This window comes from Artemia franciscana, chromosome 7 (genome assembly GCF_032884065.1).
Source record: "Artemia franciscana chromosome 7, ASM3288406v1, whole genome shotgun sequence".
In the NCBI taxonomy this organism is placed as follows: Eukaryota; Metazoa; Arthropoda; class Branchiopoda; order Anostraca; family Artemiidae; genus Artemia; species Artemia franciscana.
In genome coordinates, this window is record NC_088869.1 from 8,627,006 (window position 1) to 8,645,794 (window position 18,789).

An 18,789-nucleotide genomic window follows, 5' to 3' on the forward strand; every position below is an offset into this window, starting at 1 on the left:
ATATCTATGGTTGAACCCAACTATGCACCCAATATGTTATTTAATTTTAAAGTAATCTACCTTAATCATCCCAACAAGTAAGGATATAGCCTCTATTCTTTTTTCTATAACTTTGAGTGTACCCAAAACGTACTTATTATGTACCCGATATGTTATTTAATTTTGAAGTTGTATACCTTACTAATGCTAATAAGTAAGGATAAGGCCTCTATTCTTTTTTCTATATCTATGGTTGTACTCAATATGTAGCTATTATGCACCCAACACGTTATTTGATTTTAAAGTTGTCTACCTTAATAATGCCAACAATTAAGGATATAGCCTTTATTCTTTTTTCTATAATTTTGAGTGTACCCAAAACGTACTTATTATGTACCCGATCTGTTATTTAATTTTGAAGTTGTCTACCTTACTAATGCCAACAAGTAAGGATAAGGCCTCTATTCTTTTTTCTATATCTATGGTTGTACTCAATATGTAGCTATTATGCACCCAACACGTTATTTGATTTTAAAGTTGTCTACCTTAATAATGCCAACAATTAAGGATATAGCCTTTATTCTTTTTTCTATAACTTTGAGTGTACCCAAAACGTACTTATTATGTACCCGATATGTTATTTAATTTTGAAGTTGTCTACCTTACTAATGCCAACAAGTAAGGATAAGGCCTCTATTCTTTTTTCTATATCTATGGTTGTACTCAATATGTAGCTATTATGCACCCAACACGTTATTTGATTTTAAAGTTGTCTACCTTAATAATGCCAACAATTAAGGATATAGCCTTTATTCTTATTTCTATAACATTGAGTGTACCCAAAAGGTACCTATTATGCACCCGATAGGTTATTTAATTTTAAAGTTGTCTACCTTACTAATGCCAACAAGTAAGGATATGGCCTCTATGTTTTTTTCTATATTTATGGTTGTACTCAATATGTACCTATTATGTACCCAATCTGTTACTTAATTTTAAAGTAATCTACCTTAATAATGCCAACAAGTAAGGATATAGCCTCTATTCTTTTTTCTATATCTATGGTTGCACCCATAATGTACCTATTATGCACCCGATATGTTACTTAATTTTAAAGTAATCTACCTTAATAATGCCAACAAACAAGGATACGGCCTCTATTCTTTTTCTATATCTAGGGTTGCACCGAATATGTACCTATTATGTTACTTAATTTTAAAGTAATCTACCTTAATAATGTCAACAAGTAAGGATATGGCCTCTATTCTTTTTCTATATCTAAGGTTGCACCCAATATGTACCTATTATGTACCCAATCTCTTACTTAATTTTAAAGTAATCTAGATTAATAATGTCAACAAGTATGGATATGGCCTCTATTCTTTTTCTATATCTAGGGTTGCACCAAATATGTACCTATTATGTTACTTAATTTTAAAGTAATCTACCTTAATAATGTCAACAAGTAAGGATATGGCCTCTATTCTTTTTCTATATCTAAGGTTGCACCCAATATGTACCTATTATGTACCCAATCTCCTACTTAATTTTAAAGTAATCTACATTAATAATGTCAACAAGTATGGATATGGCCTCTATTCTTTTCTCTATGTATATGGTTGCACCCAATATGTACCTATTATGTACCCAATATGTTACCTAATTTTAAAGTAATCTACCTTACTAATTGCAACAAGTAAGGATATGGTATCTATTCTTTTTCTATATCTATGGTTGCACCCAATATGTACCTATTATGTACCCAATATGTTACTTAATTTTAAAGTAATCTACCTTAATAATGCCAACAAACAAGGATATGGCCTCTATTCTTTTTCTATGTCTAGGGTTGCACCGAATATGTACCTATTATGTTACTTAATTTTAAAGTAATCTACCTTAATAATGTCAACAAGTAAGGATATGGCCTCTATTATTTTTCTATATCTAAGGTTGCACCCAATATGTACCTATTATGTACCCAATCGTTTACTTAATTTTAAAGTAATCTACATTAATAATGTCAACAAGTATGGATATGGCCTCTATTCTTTTCTCTATGTATATGGTTGCACCCAATATGTATCTATTATGTACCCAATATGTTACTTAATTTTAAAGTAATGTACCTTAATAATGCCAACAAGTAAGGATATAGCCTCTATTCTTTTTTCTATATCTATGGTTGCACCCAATATGTACCTATTATGTACCCAATATGTTACTTAATTTTAAAGTAATCTACCTTAATAATTGCAACAAGTAAGGAAATGGCATCTATTCTTTTTCTATATCTATGGTTGCACCCAATACGTACCCAATATGTTACTTAATTTTAAAGTAATCTACCTTAATAATGCTAACAAGTAAGGATATAGCCTCTATTCTTTTATATATATATATATATATATATATATATATATATATATATATATATATATATATATGTGGTTGTACCCAATATGTACCTATTATATACCCAATATGTTATTTAATTTTAAAGTAATCCATCTTAATAATGCCAATAAGCAAAATTATGGCCTCTATTCTTTTCTATATCTATGGTTACACCCAAAATGCACCCAATATGTTATTTAATTTCAAAGTTATCTACCTTAATAATACCTACTAGTCAGAATATAGCCCCTATTTCAACTATATCCATAGCTCCACAGATATATTATTCAATTCCAAGTCTTTTATCATAGCCCCCCTCTCTCACTATCTACAACTGTACTTATCTCTGTTTTCTAGCATTTATCTTTGTTGTACCTTATCGAAAAAGGAAAAAAAAGAAATACCTGTCCTTGAAAGCACATTCGTAGCGCATTAGGCTTTCGCTCAAGAACTTTCTCAGTTTCACTAACAAATTCTTCAACAAGTTTTCCTAAACTAATAAATTCCAATGAATTCAGCCGTTCTAATAGCCCGAGTTTGGTCCGGGCCACAAGGTACTTTGCACACTTTTCATGGGCTGCATCAGCGACTGTGACTATCAGATCATGTAGACTGTCTCTCAAATTTTCTCTTTCCTTTTGGCTTAAATGAATTTCTGAGGGTTGTCTGCAATTAAACACTATTCAGTGAACGCAAAGACATAAGTAAACATATATTTTATTTCAAGTTGTAAAACAAACATTTGGGATAAGCAGGAATAGAAATGAGAAGCAAGAAAGCAGCATTACTTTCTGTTTACTGCTACTCAATATTACTTTCAGTATGGTTAATTTCAACGTACTGCAAAAACAATCTTCCGGCTGATAAAAATACTTTGGATCTAATAAAAAGTCCGACAGGCCAATTTTTGCACTGTTTTTGCATTCACATGAATGGATTTTTCCTCAAATCAAAAGAGAAACATAAAAATAAAATATATGGGGGACAGTGGAAACCTTCATGACAAGGCCAAAAGTAGCTAAAATGCTACTTAATAACATCACATTTTTGAACTATTGTCTCAATAATCTGGATCGTGCGTTGATGTTCTTACTTTTAATGTCATGAAACTGTATATTGTGAAGATTCTTCAAATAGATGCAAAACATTTACAGCACATACTTGCCTTTCTATGTTTCCTAATTAATGCGGATTAAAAATGTCTCACCTTATAGCTTTATTATTTAATTATTATTTTTAGTATTATTATTATTATTATTTTTAATATTATTAAGTTATAGTTATATTATTACCTTATAAACAAAATGAACAATTTTAATATTTATAATCTATAGTAAATAAAGAGCCACAAGGCTTCGATATATTTTTATTATTGTTTTTTTTTTTGCTACTCCATATGGAAAGGGTGGTCATATAAATTTAGGAGGGGGGTCATTCGATTCGAAAGTGTAAGTATAGTAGCGTTTTTATAAGAGTCAAAAGTGAACGGAAGCCAATCGGCCCCCCTTCCACGCCAAAGACATCCAATAAAAACTCTGACATAGCTACAGGTATATTGTTTATAATAGTCCAAAGGTCAAATAACTATGCCTCCAGGGTTGAACCCCCTCACCCTCTAGCTCCCGGGGTAAAAACAATTCTAAGATTTAAATAACCGTTCCTGCGGAGCTGATATGGCTCCTCACAGTCCCGGGGTAAGGACTACAAGTTGTCAATTGTATATATATATATATATATATATATATATATATATATATATATATATATATATATATATATATATATATATATATATATATATATATATCTTTCCGCACTGATTGGCTGTGGGAGCACCGGAGGTTAACGCCTAGTCTAAAGATGTGTGTTGAAATCCTTCTATAGGCAAGATACGACTCCACTTAACTGTTTGTCTACATAGACTATGATGTGCATGTTAGTTGTCAAATGGGCGTATCAGCAATATCCAAGGAACGGCTGAGGGGATTAAGTTGAAACTTCCAGGATATGTTGAAGAGTGATCGAAAGGCAACCAGCCCGCTTTAAACTTTCTAAATGCCCCTTCTACTAAATACTGATCGAAAAACTCACTTTGTCCAAAATAGTCCAAAGGTATAATAACTATACATTCAGGGGTGCCAAGCTTCTGACATCTCCCAGCGCAAGGACTGTAAATAATTCCGGGGGTATCCGATAATAAGGCTAAGACTATTAAGATGAAATTTTGGGGAGCTTTGAGGGATTAGTTGAACTAAATAAAAGACACTATGTACATCCAGTTTATCAAAAAGGAGTATCTGCAAAATCTAAGAAATGACTGAGAGCATTAAGTTGAAACTTTCAGGGCACATTCAGAGGAATATAAAACTTAATCAAAATACAACTAATTGGATCCCAGCTATCAAAAGGGCTTATCTACAATATTTCGAGATGGGTTAATTGTATTTATTTGAAAACTTCAAGGAATGTTTAACTGAACAAAAAGATACTATATAAAACCAGTTTATTAAAATGGTTTGTGCAATATCTCAGGAATAGCAAAAGGTTTTGAATTGAAACTTTAAAACACTTTCAGGGCAATGTTGAATTCGATCAAAAGACACTATGTCCATCCAGCTGTCAAAAGGGCGTACTTGCAATATCTCACAAACGGCTAATGGCCTTTTTGTGAAAGCTTAAGGAGATACTGAAATAAATCAAAGGACACTATTTGCATCCAGGTTGCAAAAATGGCTTATGAGAGACATCCCAAAACTACTCTATTTCTGTTCATATGAAATATTTTCAGACCACCTTACGCAACTTAAGAGCTTATATTTGAGCAAGCTATTTTAATTCTTAAGCCGAAGACCTGAAAAACTGTAAAATGCTCACTATTTTAATCAGTAATAGAATTAGGCGATAAAAAGAAGAGCAAAATTCATTTAAAAGAAAAACTTTGGAAAAACATGTTTTTCAAGGAAAAATAAAGAAACCAGCAGAAATCCGATAATAGTTCAAACTCAAAACAACTAGAAATTAAAACTGAAACGAATACAACGACCCAAACCGAGAAGAAATTAAAGTAAATGATCATATCAAACATAAAGATAGCAGATACTGAAATAAATAAATAAAGAAATTTTAAATCGAGTACAAATTAAATTGAATATTTAAATCAAACTTAAAACGAATAAAGATTACCACAGGCAAAAGTTTGCCTACTGCTCCCTTCCCCCTTCCTTACCCGTAAAATTTTTGAAAATAAGAAAATTACTGTTCGACAAAATCTCAAATTACTGAGACTTCCCGGAATTAATATAATTATATATTGAATATCCAGTATGTTTTCATTGGTTCTTTCCGGTCACTATAACTATTACAGTGATTTATTTTTTATTTTTAATAATTTTTATTAAGATATTTTGAAAAATTAAAGCACAATCTTCAAAATACATATTGTTTCCAACAAAATACAATAACGCAATTGGCTTTGGAACTTTTACGATTAGGGGAGGGGGGAGGCAGTAGACAAACTCCTATTTGGTAGTAATTTTTTGTACGCTTAAATTTGATTTGAATATTTAATTAATTTGTTACTCTTTTTAAGATTCCTTTATTTATCAATATGAGCAAAAAAACATTAACGACATTTAGCGATTGGCGACATTTATGATTTTTTTTAAGGTTTTATAATCGTTTTTCTATTAGAAACTTAAATCAGACATTAATTAGCACACTAATTTTACAACTGCACGCATTAAATTAAATACTTGTATTATTATACTGAAAAAAGTGTCTAGTGTCGCCAAACTCTAGATGAGGCTGAAGATCCGTTTTGTTGCCCCCGTTCAAGCCCCTGCGCTAGTTCCCATTCTTGTAAGCTACCCACAATATTGCCCTTGCTTATGTACATCACAATCCATACCTGAATAAAACACCAAATGTTTGGACCAGATTACGGCCGGTTCAACTGTCGCTCTTGGCAGTAAAATGTCACCAAGAGCTCAAGCTTGACAAAGATTTTGCGTCAACTGGAGCAGACACTGGTAACAATAGAGTTGTCGGTACAGTCATAGTTCAACCCTATTAACAAGAGATGACATCCTACACAAGAGACTCTGATGCTCACTGACATTCAAAATGGTAATTTCTCCAAGCCAAATCAATACTTTTTGGTCGAACTGTAAACGGTTAAAGAACTTTTTGAGCGTTGCTTTATTTACGCACGATTAGAAATCCCTAAATACAAGAACCAGGGATGTTTCAGTGGAAGAAAGTTATACAAAAATATTTCTTTTCCCAAATAGTGTTTTACCCTCACTCAGACAAACATAAATATAAAATACAGAAAAATAATAATAAAAAATACGGGGCTTACACATTTTCGAGTTCAGTTACATCAGGTGTAATAGTGTCAACTTCTAAAATATGACTAGGTTCAGTTATCTCAGCGGTGATTTTCTGAACAGCATCATGGACTTTCTTAAAATAAAAAAGGAGTATTTGACCTTCGTAAAAAGAAAGAGAAAAAACAAAAGTTAAATATAAATCCTTGATAATTAATAGCATATTTTGTAATCACACAACAACAGATAAACTGGTAATTTATTTCATGAAAAATTGGTCTAAATCTGATTTAGTATTTTAACTTAAAGTTAATTCAATTGTAAAAAATTAATTATCAATTAAAACTTATGTACAATTTGCATAATTTCATACAATAAATTTGATATAATATCAAATTTTTCGGTAAGAATCAGAGCAGTGATCTCGGGTAATTTTACGAAGAGCATGATGGGTTTTATTGAAAAAAGAAATATTTGACCTTGGCAAATATAAAAAAAGGGAAGAAAAACTAAACAAATTAAATATATAAAATTCAAAACAAAATAAAAAATGTTATAACATCATAATTTAAATTTGACAATAAATTTGATATAATATCAAATTTTTCGGTAAGAATCAGAGCAGTGATCTCGGGTAATTTTACGAAGAGCATACGAAAAGAAATATTTGACCTTGGCAAATATAAAAAAAGGGAAGAAAAACTAAACAAATTAAATATATAAAATTCAAAACAAAATAAAAAATGTTATAACATCATAATTTAATATAAAACAATTAAATTAATGAAACAAATATCCACAAATTAAAGTGAATAGAATTAATACAATAAATTAAATAAGAATCCGCTAAAAAAAATTCGAAGACTGATTAATGACAATTTTTTTTAATTATTATTTCTTTTATTTTTTATTATTTCTTTATTATTTTAATTATTTCTTTTTAATTAATGACAATCCTACACAACTTTGGTATAAGTATTGGTTTAATTGGTAGAAATAAATATAATAATCTACTATAATAAGTTTAGTATAGTAGCCTACATTTGCGATGAAAAGATATCGAATATATTTTTCACCCTTAAGCAAACTGGAAATGGTTCACCGATTAAATGATTTAGAAAAAAGTTCATGAATTAACTAAAAAAAACATTAGCCGATTAGCCGAACTACGTTGCCCAGTTTTTATATTTTATCTGGAAGGGCGTATTTTATGTCGATTCTGTCTGGGTCTGGAGTAATAGCAAAAAAAATTTGCTTTTATTTAGCCCCGCCCCGGAAAACTTTGATTTCCCTTTTTCCCCTGAACTGTTCAGTTCATGGATTTTTTTTCGGGGGGAGAGGGGTTTATCTATTAAAACAACTTTTTGGAATTCTTGCTTATACTCCTGTGTTTTAGCATTTAATTCTATTTGACAACTAGAAAGCTAGAAATCTTTTTTAACTAAGGAAGCTAGAAAATTAGTATTTTAAATGTTTTTGATCTTTCAAACTTCGTCAAGTCAATCTTATCGACATTTAAATGCTGAGTTTTGATTCACAAAAACTTTTGACAAACAGAAAAAATTAATCTTAGCCCTTCAAAATAACTTTATTGTATTTTTTATTACACTTTTGTATTTTAATATTTGGTTTTACTTGGAAACTTAAGAGTTCGATACTAATTTAGATCAAGTCCGTCTTATCAACATAGTCATAGTACTGATGCTTCGACATGACAATCATTTGTGTTTTTTTTTAGTTAATTCATGAACTTTTTTTTCTAAATCATTTAATCGGTGAACCATTTTCAGTTGGTTATTAGGCTACTATACTAAACTTATTAGAGCAAATTATGATTTTTATTTCTACCGATTATACCAATACGTATATCAAAAGACAAACTCACATTATAAAACAAAACTCCTGCACTGACGGTATAATGCGAGTTTGTTTCTTATTTATCTTATTGTTTATATTTATTTGTTGTGTTTTATTTGTCGTGGCATTTTATTTATAATGTCTTAAAAAAAGCCTTAAATTGTTTGTTTTTAATTTTCTTGTTTTTTTTCGCTGAGAAAGGCTCCCAGACGTGGGGCCGAAATATTCGGAGTATTTTTATTTTTGTTAGCTAAAGTGTAGTTTATATATTTTATTTTTGTTCACTGCTTTATAGAAATTAAACCCGTTTTTCTTTAATCAATTTTTCGCAAAATAATATGGTAATATTGTCTGTAGAGAAATTACAAATATCCAATATTTTCTGTTTTCGCCTTACAAAGGTAACAATTTCTTGAATTTTACTACGCTTTATGGCAAATTATGTTTATAAAAGATCAAAAGCCAAACTGGCCAGTCATGACAAAAAACAAAGAAAACAAAGAAAAGCAAGAAAAGAAAAGAAAAGAAGATGACAAACAGGTCAGCCAATGAAAATGATAAGAACAAAAAATCAAACTAATATTTCACCCGTATCCAACAAAGTGTCTTCAGTGTAGAAAAAAAGGAAAAAAAAACAAAAAACTAGAAACTAAAACTAAAAAAATATAACTAAAAAATATATATAAAACTAGAATAGACTAGCATAAAATATATAATATACAAATACTCACATATAGAATTGACAGCAACCTTCAAGAAACAAGAAAAGTAGCTCAAAATCAGTTGCTTTTTTGGTTTCATGAAGGTAACTGCCAATTGTATATGTGAGTAATTGTATATTATATATTTTATGTTAATCAATTTTAGTTTTATAGATATTTTTAGTTATATTCTTTAGTTCTTGTTTCTGGTTTGTTTATTTCATTCTATGCTGTAGACGCCTTGTTGTATACGGACGAAACATTCGTTAACTGAAAACTGAATATTTCGAATAGATGTCCGGGAGCCTTTATCAACGGCAAAAAGAAAGTAAAATTAAATTAAACGCAAAAAGAAAGAAAAAACACAGAAAGAAAAAAAATCCGACTTTATAATTTTAAATTTGTTGTTTTTTTCCGTTTAGCTCCACTGCTTTGCTTAAATAACGTCTGATTTTCTTTTTTTTTTTTTTTCTTAAATTCAGTAATCACTGTGGTCTAAGAAAATTATTTTCTTCCTGTGTTTCCATATTGCAAACGACTGATGAAACAAATAGCTCCAGGCGTAGCTAATTCAACAGTCGTTTGCAAGTAGGATATCAAGGAGGCACACTCGTGCCTCTATAAAGAGGCGACACACGACAATGTTAAGCGATCTTCGGTTCCAGTGGTCGCAGAGGGATGGGGAGGGATGCATTTCGTAGCCCGAGCTCCAACTAAGAAACCTGCAAAATTTCATCCCCCTCCAACTTTTCCTTCATGGGGAAAATCTGGCCGAAAGTTTCGACTCGTCAACCCCAGCCCCCCTTTAACGTTGTCCGATCGGGCTGAAATTCACAAGTTAAGGTCCCCTGGGGCCCAGGAGCTTATCCGCGAAATTTCAGCTCGATCCGATAACTCCTTCCCTGTTTTCCAGAAACCACGCATAGCCACTTAAAATTCATTTACTTTTTTTTCCTAGACGCCTACAGGTCACATCTGACATCGGATCTGGGTGTACGAAGACTCATTCGATGCGGAATTTTTCGAGTAATTTTCCTGGAAAGTTTCGTAGGAAAATCTTAACCCCCCGAAAGTTTCGACCCTCCAACCCCCCCCCCCCCCCTTTTAACGTTGTCCGATCGGGCTGAAATTCACAAATTAAGGTCCCCTACGGCCCAGGAGCTTATCCGCGAAATTTCAGCTCGATTCGATAACCCCTTCCCTGTTTTTCAGAAACCACGCATTAGCTACTTAATTAACGGATTTCTCTCCATAAGAGCCCATGTTAATTTGAAATTTTTAAAAGTTATTGAGAAGTTATATTTACCCACATGCAAGTGTTTAGCTCAGTCGGTAGAGCGTGGGACTCTTAATCCTCGGGTCAAGGGTTCAAGTCCCTAACGGGCGGTTTTTTTTTCACAACATCAAAAAAATTTTGATAACACCTGGACAGCTTATCATTTGAGAGATAACAGAATATTAGCTTCTTATGAGCAAAAGAAACATTTCGGTCATTCTATCTATTTTTTTTCTATTTTATACAATGATTTAAAAGCGGGGGGGGGGGGTTCCTCTCCTAATTCCTGTACGAGGAGTACAGGAATTATTAAATTACATCCACCATGGATTGTAGAAAAACGTACAGAATTAATATGAAAAAAAATTAAACCTGTACAAAAGAGTCTTTAAAAGCGGGGGGTTTGCCTCTCCTAATAGTCTTCTTATAGTCCTAATAGTCTAATTTCTCGATTTAATGAAACGTGGATATTTACTTATTTTATATAAATAGTTGCTAAATAAGATAAATAATATATAATTTACTATAATTACCTAAAGATGTTTCCTATATGAGAAGGCATTTTTAGAATAAATTCTTTATTATAGGCTTTTGGACGTAGCGATCAAAATAAAAGTGTATAATTTTGTTAACACCTGGACTGCTTATCATTTGAGAGATAACAGAATATTAGCTTCTTATGAGCAAAAGAAACATTTCGGTCATTCTATCTATTTTTTCTATTTTATACAATGATTTAAAAGCGGGGGGTTGGGGGGCGGCAGCCACCCAACTTCCTCTCCTAATTTCTCTACGAGGAGTACAGGAATTATTAAATTACATCCACAATGGATTGTAGAAAAACGTACAGAAATAATAAGAAAAAAACTTCGTTTTCTTAAAGAGTTAAAGAGGCTGCGTCCCAAAGTCGAACCTTAAAACGTACAGGAATTAGAAGAGGCAGTTGGGGGGCTGCCGCCCCCCAAACCCCCAGCTTTTAAAGACTCTTTTGTACAGGTTTTTTGTTTTTTTGCTAACCCCCCGCTCTTGGCTTCGAAAAGGCCCTCTTTTAATTAACAAAAAATTGAAATGAATGAATAATGGAATAACTTCGAAAAATGTTAAACACAAGAGGACAGGAGAACCATTGCGGCGAAACTAGTAATTAGTAACAATGAAGTCCCCCCACAAAAAAAAACTGTACAAAAGAGTCTTTAAAAGCTGGGGGTTTGGGGGGCGGCAGCCCCCCAACTGCCTCTTCTAATTCCTGTACGTTTTAAGGTTCGACTTTGGGACGCAGCCTCTTTAACTCTTTAAGAAAACGAAGTTTTTTTCATATTATTTCATAGAAAGAGTCCAGTTTATATATGGGCGTTACCTTTTTGAATACTAATTGAATTATAATTCTATTTGTTGAACTATGCGAAGTCTATTCTTTTAGTTAATCTGATCAAGGAATAAAGTAACTTTTTTCCTAAAAGTTGAATGGCTTGATCATAGACCTATGCAGAGAATATTTGGCTTATTCAATTAGGCATTTTTAATTCTTACTAGTTTAAAAAAAATACTCCAATAATTATTTGAACTTCTTTTCCATACCATCGCCATCTAAAGTTTGCTTAGTTTTAGAATGAAAAAAAAAAATCTCTCTTATAGTTCGTTCAGACACACCGGAAAAACCGATGAGAAAAACTGATCGGTAGGAGGGGAAATGTGTTCAAATGACAGGTGCAAAATCTGCCCTAAGACAGGTACAAAAGACAGGTACCTAAGACAGGTAATGACAGGTACAAAATCTGTCCTAAGAAGCACAGATAACATGCAATGGGACAAGCCAAGTCTCTAATCAAAGTATGTTTCATGCCTAGTATCTTTCTTTACCGTGTTAAGAGCCACTAAATCATTTTTGCTCAACGACACGCGAAAAACCGATTGGTACCACAGGGAAAATAGAAAAAATTCCTACCCCTAAAACCGATAGGTAGCATAGGGAAACCAGAAAAAATTCCTAGCCCCAAAATCGATCGATGCTCTAAGAAAAACCGACAGGTACCACAGGGAAAATAGAAAAAAATCCTAGCCCTAAAACCGATCGGCATCATAGGAAAACCAGAAAAAATTCCTTAGCCCCAAAACCGATCGCTACTCTAAGAAAAACCGATCGGTACAACAGACAAAACAGAAAAAATTCCTAGCCCTGAAACCGATCGGTACCATAGGGAAACAGAAAGAATTCATAGCCCCAAAACTGATCGATCCTCTAAGAAAAACCGATCGATATTCCGCTGGTACCGATCGATTCTTGAGCGTTTCCCCGTGCGTCTGAAAGGGCTAGTAATTGTGATGAGAAACAAGTTTAAAATTAGTATATATTAGTATCAATTTAATAAGTGAGAAAAAAAAACTGAAAACTTTTAGGGTTTTGACTCTAGTTAAGGACCAGGAATTTTTATTGGCAACTAAGATATGAAAGAAAAGGTTTTGGCGTAAAAATTTTCAAATTACGGACTATTTTTTTAGCAAAAAAGAAGGACTTAACGTAATTTGAAAAGCAGACTTCTAAAGACCTTGGGAAATAGAATATAGCCGATACTACAAAATAAAACAAATGCAAAGAAAAAAGAGGGTATCCCACAATTGAAGGAAAAGACTTTAAACCTCCGAAAAACAATTTAGAGAAGTCAAACTCGAATGAATCAATCGATAGAGCTTGCTCAGGTTTAAGGAATAGGCTACAAGTTATGCAAAGGCCAAGTTACACAACGCTGTTTTGCATTTGACCGAGTCATACATGGGTTGTCATGGCACATAAATTATTGTGGAAAGACACTTTAATTTTCAGTTAAAAGTCGACTAGACTCACATCTTACTTACCTTAACCCTTTTAAAAAAAACAATAATAGACCTAGTAACTTCGTTCATAAAAGTCATCCAACTGGCGAATGAAAGCTTCTTGAGCTGTTCAGCTAAAGGAACTTCTTGACTAATCTCGTTTCTACTTGAATCCATTTCGACATCACCAACTGCTTCAATGGAAAGCTGAAAAATCAATTATAGGTGAAAAAACGACAAATCCCTAACAGACAAAAATTGACACGATAAATTTTCAGCAAGTAAAATAAAATAGAAAAAGAATCAGCTAAAATAGTTTCTTAAATTATTATTTTTTATATTTTGTTTTTCGTCTATAACACAGTTTTAAGACACTTCTATAACACAGTTCTAGATTTAATTAACTTACCAAGAGCCAGAATCACAGGTCATTATAGTATTTGTCTTTCCATAAGTATGAATTCCGACATCTTTCAAAGTTCTTCCGCAGATTTTGACTTGAATAAACCCTATTTGACATTCTACATAAAGATTTATGTGAGATATTGACATAAAGTTTATAAGGTTGTCACCTGGTTATGAATTTGGTGGCGATTGTTCAACTCTAAGAGAGGATGCATGACATAGGGAAACAATCATTCATTCTTCCCTAGGAATTGTGTTAATTTAGGGTATGAAAAGCCAAAAATTAGACCAATAATTTAATTGAATAGGATGTGCAGGATGTGCAGTTAAATGTAAAACGAACGAGCAGCGTTACTTATCTTTGTTTCATAGAAAATTTATCACTTGAAAGGGGCCATGAGTCATGTGTACCGCTAGCAGGGCTGCCAATTGAGGGGGTGGGGTAAAGTAACTGTACTTAAATGATATTTTTTTTTCATTGTCATTAAAAAGTACAAATACATGCAGATGTTTAAAAATATCTTTTCTTATCTTCATTAAAAACGAAAAAGATTTCTTGCTTTTCCACCTAGATTATGTGAATAAGCAGGTATTTTGGCAAGAAGTTTAATCAAATAGTCGTCTCAAAATGCTAAACAATATATACAGAACAATAGATAAATAATAGCCTTCAAACAACCAGAAACTAGTTGACATTAATAAAAATTTAAAATCCGACTGAATCTTTCGACAAGTTTGATCCGTTTTTACAATGTCTCAAACCCAAATAAGATTAAAGGTTTTAAATACATAAGGTAAACTGCGCACAAATATTAAATATACTTAAAACAAATATACTTAAATATATTAAATATACCTAATACCTTTCAGTAGAAACAGAACAACGAAAAGAAAAGGAGTACACAGTAATATAGGAATCGTCCAGGACTCCAGGTTAATCGTCCAGGAATCATCCAGGACTCAATGAGAAATAAATACACTATGAGTCAAATTTTCATGTGACAGACAGCATACATACATTAAAACTGACTAAATCCTGACTATGCTTCTGAGGGTGAATTTTTTTTCTTTAAAGGGACCTTCTAGCTTAAATTTTATAATTTATAATTAGATGCTTGTTAATTAATCGAAACACACTCAAGAATTACGATCAGGTTGGATCTCAGAAAACCGGTTTCATAGCCACAAAGACAAGTGACAGGTGATAGAATGCACTGAACTATATATTGGCACATTAGAGGGGGGAGATTAGGTTAGGCTAAGGGCGCTGTCCAAATACTTTACCCCCCCCCCCCTAATGTGCAAATATATAGCCCAAATTAAATCATTATGTAAGGTAAAAGTTATATGAAGGTTATATTTCAATAGGATTAACCTAATTGCACTTCTTGGGTATATTTTGTTTAATTAATAAGTACCCCTAATTACGTCAACCATTCAAAAAATCGACCTAAAACACAATTTAAAAGAAAGACATTGAGATATTTTTGCAAATGTCTTTAAACATTTTTGGGGGGTTTTATGAAGAAGCTATACGACAGACCAGCCAAATTTGTCGGGGATGCTTGCAACAAAACAGATTGTAGTCAATTAATCAAGGGCCATATTTCGAAAATTTACTGAATAGACCCCTCCAGAAGAGCCCCCTAACATTGCAAACATTGCCATCTTTTTCCTAAATGTCAGGACGGATCAACTTTCAATCAGTGAGATCCAAGCAGCAGCGAAGAAACTTAAAAACAGAAAAACACTCAGACTGAACCACATCTATGCAGAGATAATTAAGAAACAAATAAGCTGATATATCTTTCTTCGGTTTTTACTCGTCACTTGGATTTAGACAACAGCTGAAGTACCATCACACAAGAAATGCTGGCGGTTATAGGAGGTATAGGGCATAGTGGGTATATAGGGCAGTGGTATAGGGCAATAGGAGTTGGCGGTCAGAGAAGTCCAGCCTACACATGCTTTTTAAACTTGTGATTGAGTAGTGACTATTGCGTGCGTTATAGTCAACGGGTAGCTTAAACGAGCAATTACTTGTAGAAATTAAGCTTAGGATTGTTAGGATTGAAAAGCTACTGTGCCTGCTGACTACCAGTTTACAAGTCTATTGTCAATACCTGGGAAGCTGCTCTCTCATATTATCCATCATCCTACAGAGGATCCGCACATTGATCAATCAGCACCTCCAAGACGAAGATTATAGCTTTAAAGCAGCAATTCCTATACAAGATTATAGTGGCAAAACCACTCATGCGCAGACCTTATATTCAGGCTTAGACTGAAGAAAACAGAGACTGGGGTTCAAAGATTTATATAATATTTGTAGGCTAAGAGAAGAATAAGATAATAAACCCTAAGAAAATAGTGAAGATTATCATGCGAAGGAACCAAATGTTGGGTTAAGACACCAGAAGGCCAAACCCATATATTCAGATCTTGTCAGGTATAAAACAAGGAGGTGTTATTCTACCAGTACTTGTATGATGATGATAGACTACATAATGCGAAGCACAGGGACAGCAGGCAGTAGATTAAGAACCGAAGTTTAGGTCAACGACGTTGCAGACGACACAGCAGTGGTTGAGCCATATAAACAACAACTACAAGAACTACTTGATGAGGTTACGATGAGAGCTAGGCATCTTTGTCTGGGGGTGAATGCGGAAAAACCCGAATGCACAGTAACAAGTGATCTCCTATATCGATTGAATACGGCGACAAATCTTTAACAAGTTGTCCATTGCAAATGCCTTGGAAGTATCACCGAGATCACTTGCTCGACTGTGAAATAGGTTCTCACCAAGAATGGAGATCACGGAAACTTTCTCTACGTCAGAATACTAATAACATCATGCTAGTACTGCTCTACGCCATAGAAACGTGACACCTAAATAATGAGCAAGCAAGGAGACTCTTGTCGTTTGAAAGCTCATGTATCTAGAGAATATTCCCCTTCGCTGGTCACAGAAGACGACAAACAAGTCCATCCGTGAAATGATACTACAACCCTTTCTGACTGATACTATCAGAGTATGACGCTAGAAATATTTGGGATATGTCCTCCATATGGACGACCATACACTCCCAGACGCTTCTTTTACGTTGGTAACAATCAGGAAGTCGTACCCGAGGAAGACCCAGAAACACACTGCGTCGAAGATAAAAGAGGGATTAACGTATCATGCACTCTTCCTTTTGGCCTGAATAGTGATAATGATAATAAATAAGAATACCTGTTTTAAAAGAGCTTGCAAAGACGTAACTGCTTCGGAACGATATATATCCACAAATGTACATTTGCGAAGTTTAAGAAATCCAAATGCAATCCCTGACAGTCTTTCCTGAAATATTAATTAAAAGGTAATTACAAAGGTACAGTGATAAATAGAAATTACAGAAATAGTTACAAAATTACAAAAATAAATTCAAAAAATAATACAAAATAATTACAAAAAAAATACAAAGGTGCAAAAAAAATCGTCTCTTTCCTCCTTATGGCTTCCTTTAAATTACTAAAAAAAATTACAAAAAATGACAAAAATAGTAATTACAAAAGTGCGAAAAAAGAATCATCACTTTCCTCCTTATGGCTTCCTTTAATCTAATTTTCATGATTCTAAAATTCACTAATTATTCTAAAAACTTTACTAATTCCATTTTTAAACTAAAACTGATTATGGCAAGGATCCTGAATCTAAAAAAGGAAAACAAAATTTCTATAGGACCTGTAATATTTGGTAATAATTTTTTGGACTGTATTATTTTGAAATAATATTTAATTTTTTTTTTTTTTTGGGGGGGGGGGGATTCCGACGACCTTGAAAATCTGTACCAATCTTAATGAGACTTCCCGTATGGAATTTGAAAACTTACCCTGATTTCTTCTCTAGCCCGTATTTTCCACGCACTGATTTCTGGATCTTCCTTAGGAAATTCATGATGCTTCTGCATTACTTCTGGATTTTACCGAGATAAAATACTAGCAAAATGAACGTATTTTTGGAAATTGTAAAATTTTAGAACGCACGAAAAGACTTGGAAATGGTTATTTACAGAACCAAGGCTGGTGGTCTCTTGTGTAATTACTTGAATTTCCATCAGCATAATTAAACTTGTGATGCTCAAATATTCTAAACTGGAATAAGTAATGACCTTTCGCTCATACTTAGGGAGGAGCTCCGTGCTTTCCCTCAAATCTCAATTACAAATAGCACTATTCTAAGACTTTCACTGGACATAAATATAACAGAAACTTTTAACCACGAGAGCGATTTCTTAGAATTCCAGAAAGAGTATTTTAAAAGTGGTCTGATACAAGAGCTAAAGACTTTTTTTTTCTCAACATTCTACGCAGCAACAACAGTTAAACATAACAAAAAAGTAAAAAAAAAGGCATATAACAATTAAGAATGATATGATTGGCTTAGGAAAATACGTCACAAAAACAAAAGAAAGGAAAAGAAACATATATTTCACACGGCAGTATTGAAAAGAAATATCTCTTTTCCGGTATGTGTATAACTGAACCACCGCATAGCTGAACCAAAAGCAACTGAATCCCTGTAACTGAACCACCGTGTAATCAAATCACCGTGCAACTGGACCCCAGAATAACCAAACCCCCTGTACAACTAAATCCTTGTCTAACTGAACCCTTGTGTAACGGAACCACCAGGCAACTGAACCCCCTTCAACTAACCCTCGTGCAACTAAACCCCATGCAACTCAAGCCCATTTAACGGAACCCTCGTCCAACTGAGCCACCGTGCAACCGAATCACCATGCAACTGAGCCCTCATGTAACTGAGCTATTGTGCAGCTAAACCACTAAGCTCAGTTTTTCAGTATTCTAAAAATGTGAGGCAATATCATTGGGTAAAACCCAAGATAAAATTTTTACATGCTCAACCCTGTTGGAATAAAAAAAGAAAAAAAAGAAAAAAAGAAGTTTTTTATACTGCAAGTAATGAGTGACATTGTTCCGTATATGAAAGCGGTTGTCCCCTCCTCAACATCCCGCTCTTTACAC

At 33.2% G+C, this 18,789-nt stretch overlaps 1 protein-coding gene across 3 annotated transcripts in view; it reads right to left on the bottom strand.

Annotated features, from left to right (window-relative positions):
- The window catches only part of LOC136028806 (vacuolar protein sorting-associated protein 54-like), a 109,723-nt gene that overhangs the window by 48,241 nt on the left and 42,693 nt on the right, over positions 1-18,789 (bottom strand). For all 3 annotated transcript variants that reach the window (XM_065706711.1, XM_065706712.1, XM_065706713.1), the window contains exons 8-11: positions 16,994-17,101; positions 13,392-13,556; positions 6,737-6,840; positions 2,781-3,042 (exon numbers count right to left, since the gene is read on the bottom strand). In XM_065706711.1, the coding sequence (XP_065562783.1) occupies positions 2,781-3,042; positions 6,737-6,840; positions 13,392-13,556; positions 16,994-17,101 (639 nt within the window). The remainder of the gene's footprint in view (positions 1-2,780; positions 3,043-6,736; positions 6,841-13,391; positions 13,557-16,993; positions 17,102-18,789) is intronic.